The 14,065-nt window shown below is 34.1% G+C and overlaps 2 protein-coding genes across 2 annotated transcripts; one reads left to right on the forward strand and one right to left on the reverse strand.

Moving 5' to 3' along the window:
* The first annotated feature begins 276 nt into the window (after positions 1 to 276).
* LOC108476352 (uncharacterized) lies at positions 277 to 3,345 on the forward strand. The gene is made up of 5 exons (XM_017778547.2): positions 277 to 967; positions 1,726 to 1,882; positions 2,136 to 2,186; positions 2,408 to 2,500; positions 2,820 to 3,345. The coding sequence occupies exons 1-5, from the start codon at positions 870 to 872 to the stop codon at positions 2,889 to 2,891; spliced, it is 471 nt and encodes a 156-aa protein (XP_017634036.1). The 5' UTR covers positions 277 to 869; the 3' UTR covers positions 2,892 to 3,345.
* A 155-nt stretch (positions 3,346 to 3,500) lies between these two features.
* Positions 3,501 to 8,558, reverse strand: LOC108476351 (uncharacterized). Its single transcript, XM_017778546.2, has 11 exons — positions 8,245 to 8,558; positions 7,915 to 7,997; positions 7,694 to 7,829; positions 7,038 to 7,531; positions 6,901 to 6,948; positions 6,399 to 6,573; positions 5,971 to 6,083; positions 5,784 to 5,880; positions 5,438 to 5,657; positions 5,141 to 5,294; positions 3,501 to 4,120 (listed from the first exon to the last, which is right to left on the reverse strand). Exons 1-11 carry the CDS (start codon positions 8,444 to 8,446, stop codon positions 3,704 to 3,706), a joined length of 2,139 nt encoding a protein of 712 aa, XP_017634035.1. The 5' UTR covers positions 8,447 to 8,558; the 3' UTR covers positions 3,501 to 3,703.
* Positions 8,559 to 14,065: the final 5,507 nt, after the last annotated feature.

The following is a 14,065-nucleotide window of genomic DNA, read 5'->3' on the forward strand; positions in this document are numbered from 1 at the left end:
AGGCCGTATTGAATGAGGCTGTAATAACCCATTACACCCAACCAAACAAAGTTTTAATGGGGGGCCCACTGAATTCAGCTGTAATGGCTTAGCATTATAGCCAACCAAACATGATGTTAATGTTTGATGAAGTATAAAAACCTTTATAAGTATGCGAGATAAATTTTTATTAAAAATTGTATACTAAATTTTTAACCCACAAATATAATTGAGATGTTTTTTTTTTTTTTTGTGAAATACCATAAGAAAGTGTTCATATAATTGAGATATATGTATATATAAGTTTTTAAATTATTAGTAAGAGAAATGGAGGGTAATGATTTGAAAGAGTGTAGAATGGTTAAGACTATTCCGCGAGTTTAGTTTGACCCAAATTGGTAAAAACTTGCGGATGGGATAAGGAGGTGGATGGAGTAATGGATTGGAGGGGGTATATTCCAGAGATGATTAGGAACAAGAAGTGGCATATTCAGTTGGAACCTTGGAGATGGCAAAGACCGTTAGTTGTTTGTTGACATTGAAAACCCACAGCAAAAACATGCCATTATTTCCCACATTTCGCCTTCCATTCAATTCAAGCAAACCCCTCTTTCTCTTCCCTGCTTTCAAAAAGGATTCATCAAAGTCGCCACCTAATCCGCTCTTTCTTCATTCCTCCTATACATATACCCTTCCCAACATCCCACCTTTGATTTTTCCCCATTTCTTCCTTTTTTTTTCTGAATCTAATTATTGGTTTGGTTTTGTTTTGTTTCATCAATAAGATTTCAATATTGCCCCCCTCCCTTGATAACAAGGAAAGAATCTACATTAAACAAATCAAACCAACAATTAAAATTTGAATGAAATAACAGCTATTGTCTTTCCCAATGTCTTCCTCCTGGTCCTCCATTCTTACCAATTACCCTCTTATTTCTGCTTTTATTGCCTTTGTTATTGCCCAAACCATCAAGTTCTTCACCTCCTGGTACCCCCCCTCTCTATTGATTATATATATTTTTACACACATTTGTTTTGGCTTCAATGAATCTTAGATCTTTGTTTGTTTCTTTAATGGGTTTCTTTCTTTCTCCACCTTTTCTATTCCAATATTTGACAATCTTTTAAGGAGTTTTTAAATTGGATAATTGTTGTTTTGATGGAACGAAGGGTCTTCATATTTGTTTACTTCATATTTTGATTTGGTTTTATATCTGGCTTATGTAATTGTAGATAATAACTAATTGATTTCAACTACCAAATATGCCAATGTCGACATTATTATTTTTATATATAGATCTTGGGGGTGTTTCATTGATTTGATCTGGTTCAGGAATACACCCAAAATTCAGCTATATTTTCAGGCATTTATATATATGTGTGTATGTATATATCTTCGATTGGGGTTTCTTTGATTTTTCAAGACGTGATTCTGGTCAGCTCTTGCTTGATGCAATTCCTATTCTGTAATGATAGAATATTTTTTTAGTTTTAATGCTTTCTTTTACATTCTTTTCATCACTCATTTGGTAGCATTTTGTTATGAAATAGGGAACAAAAACTTTGCACAAAGAACCATTTTGGCTACTAATGCAGATAATTGATACATTACATAGACTTGGGGGTGGCAAGCTTGTGGAGCTGATTAATAGTGTGGCCGTTTTTGCTTTGCTATTTGCACGTGTTCTTCTGTACACTTTATAATTAGTTTTGTGGTACAAATGTTAAAGGTTTAAAGTTTTGCAGGTACAAGGAAAAACAATGGGATCTCAAGCAACTAGTGGGATCTGGAGGGATGCCTTCATCCCATTCTTCTACAGTCACCGCTCTTGCTACAGCTATTGGGTTCCAAGAAGGTTTTGGAGGAGCATTATTTGCGACCGCATTAATCTTAGCCTGCATCGTATGTTCTTTTGTTTCTTGTTTTATGGTTGGCTCATAATCTATGTATAAAAGATCAAATTGTGTAGTCTGACATGATTTTAAGATGCTGCTTTCTTCATCCCTGCTGGTGCTAAGCTAGGTTCTCTTCTAATATCGATTTCTGATACCTGAGCAAAATGCATTATGAGTTACGATCATATGAGTAGGTTTCTCGTATCACTGGTACTGCCTACATCGTAGATTGAATTTTGATGTGTTGGATTGATTTGCAGGTAATGTATGATGCAACCGGTGTGAGATTACATGCTGGACGGCAGGCAGAGGTTTGATTCTATTGCTGGTGTTTTCTATTTATATTCTCATTCCATCTCTTCTCCAAAACTCAAGTTTCCGCCATGCCTCTACCTATCCTTTTCTAGTAATTAGGATTTTACGGAAGCTCTAGTTGTATATTGCATTCTCTCTTTACAAAATGAGATGCATAATCGCTTGGTTTAAACTTGATTTCTTTCATGTATCATTGCCAAAATTATATGTTCTTCAGGTCCTGAATCAAATTGTATACGAATTGCCTGCTGAGCATCCTCTGGCTGAGAGCAGACCGTTACGTGAACTTCTTGGTCACACCCCTCCCCAGGTACACTTGCTTAGCAGATTTTTGGCAATGATTACTTGATCCTCGCAATAACTTCAAATTATCGAGATGTTATAATCCCTGACTTATTATGTTTTCTTTCGGAACAATGGATGTTTCAAAGGTCTTAATTGCTATAGAATCTGGGTTATGTTTTTAACATATTGATCTACATGTGGATGCTAAACAGCAATAATCTCCAGTATATGCTTCTAATAACATCAGGCGCTACAAGTAATATCATCCGAGATAGTTGTTCATAATGTAAGAATTATCTACAAGGATAGCTACTCACAATTTCAACCTTCCATTCCCATTCCAGGTTGCTGCTGGTGGATTGCTTGGTATTGTTACATCTGTTGTTGGCTATTTTATTTTCCTGGATGCTAGATAAAAGTTGATGCGCATGGATGTTATATCATTTGGCAATTGCGTTGATGTTTGAATTTGGACTGCCACACAAGCGAAACTTCAACTCCCCTGACCTTTTCCCCCAAAGGGTGATTTCTCGGATTTGAATGCTAAGCTTTCAGGTGTTTATAAAAGCATGTTGTTACTTAGGAGTTTTAATTCATTTAACCAGTAGCAGTTGCAACTTTTAAATGAGTTGTGTGGTCTAATGATGATAGCTTGTTACATGTAAATGGAAACCCTGGGACTTGCTAGATCTGATCAAATGTAAATTGTTTCTGCTATATATCTCTATCAGTTCTAGGGTTCTAGTACTAGCCTTTTTCATTCTTGACCAATTTTTAGCATGGTTATTTTACTGGAACATCAACTTATTTGTTAATTTGGGACCTGTGGTTCAGACGTAAATGATGAGCAATGGCAGTGGGAAATGAAAATCAGAAGCTTTCAACAGTTTTAATGATGGAAATGAGATTATTTTACTTGCAAGCTACTCGAGTTCAGCTTGAAAAACATTTGAATTCAGGTTCAAGCAAAACTGAATTCAAGTATTCCAATGCTGGACTCGAGTGATACTCAAGTGTGATTGAGCTTTGATTTTCTTAAGGAAATGTACCTGCAGGTACCCTCATAATATTAAAACAGATGCAGCAAAGGGTAGATCCATTGCAGCACGATTACATTAGAGTTGCAAAATAAGCTCTAAACCCTATAAATAATAAAGAATATTCTAGCTGAGGTATTTTATTTCGCATGAAGCAATACAACTGACCGGTATTCCAAGTCTTGGAGTCTTCAACTGTTCATTGACTCGAAACCTAAAACAGTAGAAAAAACTATTTTCATCTTCGAATAAAGATCCCCGACAACTCTTGACTTTGAACGCCAAGCAATGTGCTCGTCTGGCCTGACTAGAATGGCCCCTTGCTCCGTCATCTGACAAGTACTCCACCATGATGATGAATCCAATGACCTTTTGACCTCTATAACATCTATGTAATTCTTCCAAGGTGCTAATTTTGCTTTGCTCCCAGGCTGAACTCTGGTAACAGAATCAGCTGGCCATAGTATGCATACCTTGGTCGAAACCTTATATTCCTCAGCAACCTTAAAGGCAGCTTGAGCAAGATTATAAGACTCCTCCATTGGTGCTATAATAAGAAGGAACTCGACTTTGTTTTCAGATACAAGATCTAGTGTAGAAATGGTTTCCTGCAATAATTTTAAGCCAATTAGCTAAAAACGAAATTGCAGCATGCTTTGAAATCATCCAGCAATCATGCTTCGGAGTTCATAAATCAATGAAAAACAGGTATCATTCACCAACAATTTATCATACCAAGCAAATCATAGATTTTTTACAACTCATAAAGCTTCATCTTTTGTGGTGAATTACCAAGGTCGTGTGCTAACTGCGATAACCCATTAGCAAAACCATAGAAGACAGAACTACTCTTAGTGTAATTATCCCTGTTCTTAGGGATCAATTCTACTCTTCTATATTGACCTTTAAACAATAACAAAAGGCTCCCTATAACACAACTCCTCTAAGGGATTATAATAGTTAGTAGTAATAATGAGAATGATATTGTTGATATAGCTCTGACCACAGGTTATAACAGTGATAGTAGCTAGAAGTTATGAAGATTTATGAGTTTTAAAGACCAAATACTGAATACAAGATTTGCTTGATATGCTATTGGAAGAATTACACATGTTTTCCAATGATTTATGAACTTATGAAATTCCCTACTGAGATGATAATGACTCTTTAACAGTTAGCATACATGTCTTATTGATCGATTAATGTTATTGGATGATTTTATATGATACCCTGAAATGAGGCTTGATCTGATGTGTGACTATATTTATTGAATGTGGCTGTTCATTCCTTCTTGTACTTGTACAAATAACCTGAGCTCAAAAATCTAGAATGCAGGAGCCCTCAGATGAACTTAGAATCTACTCTAGTATTGAACGTTACTACTTTATTTAAAAGTGTAAACAAAATGGAAATTCCTATTTATTTTCATATGCAAATTTGACTTACGAGAATTTTGTATAGGATTTTATAGAATACTTCTATATGGATGATGGAAAGATGGGCTTTGTGTTATGTCTCGGTGTCAAGATAAGATCACAATAAGCAACTCCAACTTAACAAGCAAATATAAGCGAAAGAAGAAAACAAGAAAAGGCAAAAACCAAAACGAGCATAGCGAGAATATATACCTCACTTGGAAAATTTGATAAAACCTTAGCCTTCATATGGGGTAGCCTTGACCCTGGATCTGCACAGGGAACATAATCCCTTCTACGGCCAGTTGGCAACTCTGGAGCAGGCACAACATCGTCACTATCTGGAACAAGTGCTCCTTCAAGGTATCTGACACCCATGCATGGATTAAGAGAGACACTATACCCATTCTTTAAAAGATTAATATGGTAATAAAAATCTCAGAAATTGTTTAATTCCATCTACTATGATAGTTGTAAGTTTCAATTAATTTTATAAAACGATATTGATACCTAAATCCAAGATCCTCAGCAGGAAATTGGAGTTGAAGGCTCTTTCCTTCTTCAAAAATATGCCTTAGTTTAGCAAGCCTTGATGACCCAAGTGGGTTATTTTCATTTAAAATAAACTCTGAAAGCTGTGAACGGCCAATCGAGAAAATTCCATCCAAAATGGCCTTCTGCATGCTAGATGGTAAAATGGAACCAAACCCCTTATTAATAACTTGATGAACTGCATCACAAGCAAAAAGAAGAACAATGATTACTGGTGAGCTGAAACCAAAATATCTACCCTCAAGATATGCAACGGCTCAAGTTAAACAATTGGATTTTCAGTGCAATAGCAGCATTAATTTACCGGAATTTGCAACAGTTGGATCAAGACCAAGAGTTGCAGGAACTGCCATTGCTGCTCTGAAGTTCTGAACACTAAGAGCTGTATTGAAAACAGCAATCTGACAATGCAATAAACATGGAAGTCAATGATCAATGAAAATCCAAATAAAACAAAATGAGAAGACAAGCTAAGAAGGCTGAAGCAATACCGGCTTACGTTCTGTTTCATATGTGGCAAGTATGGAAGTTGGTGCAACACCGTTCAGTAGAGAAGCAATCTTCCAAGCCAGGTTATGAGCATCCTGGATTCCTGTATTCATCCCTGCAGAGTCCATGTTGAAATCCTATAAATAGTTCTTTCCATGCCATAACTAGCATGCAAGGGGACATCACTTTACCAAACCTAATAAGTATTATTTGTGATACAACTATTTTATAACACGCGGAGATTGTGCTACACTAAAAGCCATCACCTTAACAGGTTCTTTCTGTTTACTCCCTCCATTCAACCAGGAAAAAGAGAGATATTATTTCATAATCAATGTTATAGAGTAGCCAGCTGCAGGTGAGAAAAAATGCCAATCCTGAATGATAGATATGCAGATTTTTCTGGTCAGCATAAATGAGTGCTACTCACCAAAACCACCAGCAGGAGGGAAACGGTGGGCAGCATCTCCACAGAGCATTATTTGATTATTGCCACAAACAAATCTTTCAGCAACTTCAGCATGCATCACCCATGGCTTAATGTCAATCACATCTATATCTGAAAGCTCTTGACCAACCAATTTGAGTATTAACTTCTTGCATATCTACAAAAAGTTGCAAACTTCAAAGAAATTGCTATCAAGGTTTGTGAAGTGGCTGTTATTTACGCGTTATATCTTATAAAATCAGCCATGCACTTAATTTAATCAAGATGTCCATGTAAGCATATCCCATAAGGCCTAAATCACCTAATAAGTGATAACTACCAGAGAAAATTATACTACAAAGAGATACGTTACTTTTTAGTTTTCTATAGCTTATTACGTTTCCAGTCCCAATGACCTAAATTGGTGGAACTAGCCAGTGCCCCTTAAATGTAAGCTATTCTTCATCCAACTGGTATTTTCCAAATCAATGGTGAAAAGAAATACCTCAGGGCTGAAATCTTCCAGGTTCTGTTGAGGAGGATAGAACGGGATCTGCAAGATGATGATCAATAAAACATCTTCAGTATATAGTGCATTTTAAAGTAACAGAGATACTGAATATTTCCTAAATCCTCTAATACCTGTAATACAAATTCCCCTTGAGTAAGATCATGAGCAACAATAACCCCAATAACTTCGGTGTTGAAAATGAAGAATAGCATCCCAGGCCTCTCATTAAGTAGGTATCTTCCAAGGTCTTTGCTCCAGAAATGAACACTCACAAGCTTTTGCAAGTCTTTTTCGCCTTTCAAATCTATTCCAACGAGCTTCCGTACCATACTTCCAGCACCATCAGCGCCAATAAGAATTTTAGATTGAATTTTTCTCATCAACAACTTACCTTCCTTGGAAAAGGAAACAGTTGCAGTAACACATTCATCAGTTGTGTCAATGGAGACACACTCATACCCCATCAAGATTTCCCCTCCCCTGAGTGGCTCATGATCAAGGCTGTCAGGACCTTCTAACGTGTGAATACCGAAACCAAGATTCTCCAACAGTTTAACAAGTAACCTAGTTAACTTGTATTGCGAGAAGTGTGCAACAGAGACTGGACTAACAATTTTTTCAAAATCTGACAATGGATGCAGATAGTCTTTAGACAACTATTCCATTAAAATAGTAATAAAAAATGCATGAAATTTAAGAAAAAGTGTTAAAACTAATGGAGCTGAGCTGGAATCAGCAACTGGCAAGCCTACAATATATAAAAACCATAGAGACAATAGAATCGAACCTTGAGGATGCATATGGTCCACTGAACCTAGGATAGAGCCAGTTAGTGAAGTACAATATATGAATTTTCCCCATAAATCTACAGGTGGTTGTGACCTTTGAATCTCCTCTGCTAATCCATCCAATTTCCGAAACACCTAACAATGAACAGTTACTATTAAGCTCAATATACCTCCACTAAACATATTACACTCAAATCTTCCATAGAGAAATAAAACCAACCTCCATAGTTCGATTATTGATAAAATGAGCTTGGGGGTGCTTTGAAAACCCCTTGTTTTTCTCCAAAACCGTGCATTTTATCCCTACAAGGCATCACTAGTCACAAGCTACATACTTTAAACATATTAAAAGGAAAAAAAAAATCATAATGAGTTGCATTGATCGACCTAAAATTCGATTAACAAATGGAAAAGGTGAATTAACGTATAAAAGCGCTATAACCAATTAGACAAATTCCATGTAAATGAACCTCATAAAAGTTGAAAATGTGCTCTATTTACTTTGGTTTATAATGAAAAAAGAAAGAAACTTTTAGGTTAAAGACGATACCAAATTTGGTGAGAAGAACAGAGAGAACGAGGCCAACAGGCCCTGCACCAACGATCAGAACAGGAAGAAGAGAGTCACTGCTGTTGAGAATTTTGGTGTCTAAGAAATCTCTCCTTTGAATATAACCATAAGGGTGTAATCTGATTCTGGGTTTGGTTCTATGGAGGAGTTTAAAGCCCTTGATAAACCCTGAAACCCCCATGAACAAGAAGCAGCTGAACCTGAAGCAAAGTGGGAAAAACACGAGGACTCTCGTTCTTTAATGACTGTTGGTTTGGTTTGCAAAATGCTGGGTTTTTCAATAGTGTTTTTTGAGCAGGTTTTTTTGGGTTAGCCCAAATCAATCTTTTGGTGTTTAGGAGTTTAGATTACGAACCCAATGCATTTGCACCCAACCCAGAGTAGTTATAATTTTCTTTTAGGGTAAATATACATTTTGGTATCTTAACCTTCAAGGTTCAATTTGATACTTAAAAGTTTTTTTTTGTCTAATTTGATATTTAAACTTGACTTTTTTGTTCAAATTAGCTTCGTAGTTCAAATTGTTTCAAATAAGTCATTTACCATAAGTACCAATTTGGACCAAAAAGTCAAGTTCAAGTACCAATTTAAACCAACAAGCTAAGTTCAATCACCTAATTAGACCAAATTAAACTTTAGGTATCAATTTGAATTTTAAAGCCAAGTTCAAGTACCTAATTGGACCCAGAAACCTTAGGTGCTAATTTAAACCTTGAAACCAAGTTCAATTACCAAAATGTATATTTGACCTTTCCTTTATACTTTAATGTTTTGGACAACAATGCTTTTAATTGAGACCACTAAATATTAGGTGCAATGCAAAGGGTCATTGCACTTCCGATAGAAGAATGAGATTCAAACTTTAAAAACGATATTATTGAGAGGGACAACAACAAACCCCAAACATAAACAATATAAATTGACATGAAAAATCCAAAAAAAAATGTTTTTAATTGAAGGGTAAACTATCAACATAGTCACTTTTGTTTACCTCAAGTTATATTTTAGTCACTTATGTTTGAAATGTTACATTTTAGTCACTTATGTTATCATTTGTTATGAAATTGTCACTTTACTGTTAAGATATGTTACCTTGCAAATGACAATTCGGCATGACATTTAAAATGGGTTTAAAATGTCAACATGGATGTCCAACCAAGTAAGTTAATTGATTTTTAATTAAATAAACTTAATTAATTGAATTTTCTAAATTAATTAAAGGAAAATGTTAATTTGGCTTCCCGAAATAATAAAAAAATGCATCAAATTAATCCTTGAACTAGAAAAAAAAGAACCCTTGGTCTCCTTTTTCTTTTAGATTTAGTTTCTATTTTGACTAAAAAAACCATAAATTTGGACGAGGTGTCATAGGTGGATCAAACCAATAGAAAAAAAAAAACGGCAACAATGCGTTCTCCCATTCCCATAATTTGGATACCCGAAAAATCTCCTACTTTGAATTTTCATTAACCACGAAGTTCTCAACATAGCCGGGAAACCACAATAGCAAACAAGTATAGAAGTTGGTGCGTTCATTTCTTCTTCTTCTTCTTCTTTTGTTGTTTCGCTCTTCTGTTCTTTTCTCTGATGGTAACAAAAAAAATTAATTGTTGCATTTTTAAAAAAAATTTGAAGGAAATTGGGTTTTAAGGTAAAATTTTGTATCCTATTTTCATAAAAAGAACTTTTAACTTTTCTCATCTCAGTTGAGTATCCACGTTGACATTTAAAACTCATTTTAACTGTCACGTTAGACTACCGTTTGGGAGATAACATATTTTAACAGTTGAGTGACCATTTTGTAACAAATCGATAGCGTAAGTGACTAAAACGTAGCATTTCAAACATAAGAAATTAAATTGTAACCTTAGACAAAAAAAAGTGACTACTTTGATGGTTTACCTTAATAAACCATTCTCTATCAAAGGCTAATAAACTTGTCAATTCAACCACTTTTCCTTAAAAACACAAACTTCTAGAAAAATGGTTTAGCAATTCAAGCTTTTTTCTTTTTCTTTTTTCGATAACTTGAAACTAGTTTGTTAGTCAAATAAGCTAATGGACAGATAAACAAACAAATATAGATCCACAAAGCAAGTGAAAAAAAAATAGGGCAAATTCCACACATAATCATTCAATTATAAATTTTTTTTTATTTTAGGCATCTAAAATAAAAAATTTACAATTTAAGTATCCACGTTACATCATTTGGTCATCTTGGTCACTCTCGTCAAATTCACAAACAAGAAGCTAATGTGACAATTAAAAAAAATAGATATAATATGTGATATCCCGAATTAGGGCCTAATCGGAATAGTGGTTTCAAGACCACAAATCTGAGATAGAAATAATTATTTTATGATTATTTTGAGGTTTATGATATGATTGCGTGATTCGTGAAGAAATTCTATACATAAAGTGCTTAATTTGAAGTTAGGGACTAAATTGAATAAGTTACAAAACTTGCATTCTAGAAGTTTCTAGTATGAAATTGCTTTGAAATATTAATTAGGAGGCCTTAAATAGCAATTTGACCAATTTTTAAGTATATGGACAAAAATTGGACATGGATGAAATTTTTGAAAGTTTAATAAGGAAGGGCATTTTGGTCATTTGGATATTAAATGAAATAAAATGGGAAAAATAACACAAAAATGATCATCTTCTCCATTATTTGCTGCCAAATTTTGCTCTCCACCATAGCTAGGGTTTCAAAACTTTTAAGCCTTGATTGTAAGTGATTTCTATGCCCGTTTTTAATGTTCTTGACATTTTTGAAATCCTCGTAGCTCGGTTTACCTATTTCTACCAATATTTTGAGCTAGGGTTTATATTTAAAATTTTACCCATGGATGATATGTATGAATTTTGATGTTTTATGGTAGAATATGAAGTTTGAGATTGTGTTAAACAACTTTTTCTATGTGATTTTTTCGTAAAAATGACTAAAATGACATAATCGGTAAAAATACCTATTGTTCATAAATACATGTTAGAGTGAGAATTGGATATTGCTATAGAAGGGAAAAATGATCAACATGTCATAAAACATAAGAAATAGGAATAGGTTTAATTTACGAGCCTTGGGGAAAAAGTGTAAATATGTGAAAGTTTAGGGGCAAAATGGTAATTTTGCAAAAGTTCGTATTAGGGGCTGTTTTGATGAATGTGTGTATTAAATAAATTAATTTGGTATTATAGATCAAGAGAAAAGAGATTCGAGTCGAGATCGGGGGAAAAATAAAGTTTACGAGGAATAGGCTCGACTATTCTCATTTTGTATCGAGGTAAGTTCATATGTAAATATTGTAATATAACCGTTATTTTAAATCATTTAATTCTATTTATACGATATTATGATTGTTATCATGCAATTCTATGCTTTGTGGTCATTGTTGGACAACATGCAAAAATTTTATGAATTATGTGAAAAATGTGAAAGACTACCGAAGTATCGTCATTGGTATTCCAAGGAGAATTGTAAAGGAGTACGAACGAGGAAAGTCCCGTTGAACCTTCGGAATAGATTAGGATATTTGGGCATCCGAGTTTGTTGAGTTGAGTTTGAGTTCACTTATGGATGCGAATGTTCGAGCTCGTTGAGTTGAGTCCGAGTTCATGAGATGTAACTAGGCATCCGAGCTCGTTGAGTTGAGTCCAAGCTCACTTATGGATGCGAACGCCCGAGCTCGTTGAGTTGAGTCCGAGTTCGCTTATGGGCGGGTTACATGGTAGCTTGGCTACATATGTGGCACTTATGTGCAAACTTTCTATGTATCCGAGTTATATTACGATGTGTTCAACGGGTAAAATTCTAGTGAAATGGAAGAATACTCAAGATGCAAGTGATGTATTGGTAAGTGTTGTGGAATGGGCACTTTTGACAGGTATGTACTTAACCCTCGGGTTGAGACTTGATACGACAACAATAATGTAGTAAGACAATGAATGATGAATAGAAATGTGATATATGTTTTGGTGATATTATGCTAATGTTGGTTGGTATAATTGCTTTGTTAAGTTATTTGTTATTTGCATGTGAACTTACTAAGCATTTATGCTTACTCCCTCCCTTCCATTCCTTGTAGTTTTTACAAACCGTTTTGGAGATCAGGACGGTCGGAGGCACGCTCACACTATCAACGGACCATCTCGGTATGGTGGCTTGCATATTTTGGGAATATGGCATGTATAGCATTATAATCCTTTTGTGTATATAATCTTATGATATAGCTCATGGATGGCATGGAAATGTTTGAGAATGATTAGCTATTGGAGGGCTAATCGAGATTATATTTGATAACACGTATGCTTTATGTGCTAACTAATCTATGGAAATCCATAAAATGGTGAAATTAGCTATAAAACAGAATCACACAGCAGTAGTGACGTGAGTTTGAAAAATCACTAAAAATAGTAGAGATATAATTAGATGATGAATAAATATGAAATTGAAGCTTAATGAATCTATTTTCATGTGGAAGAAACAAAATAGGTAAAAGAGTTGTATTTTATGAAATATTTACGTTTTGGTAAAACAGGGTCAGAGAAATTTCCGGATCCCATATTCTGTCTTTAGAAATTCACCATAAATTCTGTAAAAATAATTATAACTCAAACTTTATATGTATGGATTCCTTATTGAGTTTATTTTTAAGAAAAATAAACGGAATAGTCGTTGGATCTCTGTACAGGAAGAAATTTGATTTGTAGTGCACAGGGGTCAGAGTAGCCGAACCCTGAAATAGGGGAGACTTTAACTAATAAACTGTACTAATTGGCCCTACCAAAAATTCTATAAAAAAATTATTAAGTAGATATATGAGTCTAGTTTCAGGAAAAAATTACGAAATTGGATTTTGAGTTTCGTAACTCGAGATATGATTTTTTTTACAACTGTGACGCAGATGGACAGTTTACTATGAAATTTTTTTGAACTTGTTTAAATGCTAAAATAAGTTTTGTCTCATGCTCGACTCCAGCGACGGTCTCGGGTAAGGGGGCGTTACATAATAAAAAATTTAGCCCTTAGATTTTACATATTATATCAATTTAGTCATAATTTTAAAAAATTAACCCTCAAAATTTACAAATGATGTCAATTTGATTCTAATTATAAAAAATTCAAAGAAATGTATAAAAATACATAAATATTTTAAGGGTAAAGTACCAAAATAGTCACTTTTGTTTACCTCAGGTTACATTTTAGTCACTTATGTTTGAAATGTTACATTTTAATTATTTACGTTATCGTGTTGTAACATTTTAGTCACTGATTGTTAATTGCCATTAACAATGTAATGGTAAGCTGACGTGACACGTTAAATCATCATTTCAAATTAAAATTTTAGGTTAAATTATACAATTGGTCCCTATATTTTTTTTCATTTTGAGCAATTTATTTTTTTCTTTTATGTTCTTTGAACTTTTCTTTTCTTTTTTATTTATTTTCCATTCTCTTCTTCTTCTCCCTCTGTCTTCCCCCCTTATCCATTTCTTTTAACGAAGTTTTTCTATGTTTTCCATTTGTTAAAATTAGTCCTTATACTTTTTATTTTTTAAGCAATTTTTTTCTTTATATTCCTTTTATTCTTCCCCTTTATTTTTCTCTCTTCTTATATTCTTCACTGCAAAAACATAATTTTTGCCCACCAAATAAATTAAGTCCTTATTTCTTTCACATGATTCCTAAAGTGAATATCAATCATTCTTAATCAAATCGAGATTTGAATATAACCTAAATTTGAAACTAAAATTGAATCTAACTAATCAATCTAAAAACCATATCATTAATCAAATT

This window comes from Gossypium arboreum, chromosome 3 (assembly GCF_025698485.1).
Source record: "Gossypium arboreum isolate Shixiya-1 chromosome 3, ASM2569848v2, whole genome shotgun sequence".
Taxonomy (NCBI): Eukaryota; Viridiplantae; Streptophyta; class Magnoliopsida; order Malvales; family Malvaceae; genus Gossypium; species Gossypium arboreum.

Coding starts and splice junctions, on each gene's coding strand:
- LOC108476351 (XM_017778546.2), bottom strand. CDS start 8,446: ATGGGGGTTTCAGGGTTTATCAAGGGCTTTAAACTCCTCCATAGAACC. Junction 7,998..8,244: donor TGTTCTTCTCACCAAATTTG/GTATCGTCTTTA, acceptor GATGCCTTGTAG/GGATAAAATGCACGGTTTTG. Junction 5,881..5,970: donor ATGAAACAGAACGTAAGCCG/GTATTGCTTCAG, acceptor TTGCATTGTCAG/ATTGCTGTTTTCAATACAGC.
- LOC108476352 (XM_017778547.2), top strand. CDS start 870: ATGTCTTCCTCCTGGTCCTCCATTCTTACCAATTACCCTCTTATTTCT. Junction 1,883..2,135: donor CATTAATCTTAGCCTGCATC/GTATGTTCTTTT, acceptor ATTGATTTGCAG/GTAATGTATGATGCAACCGG. Junction 2,501..2,819: donor TTGGTCACACCCCTCCCCAG/GTACACTTGCTT, acceptor TTCCCATTCCAG/GTTGCTGCTGGTGGATTGCT.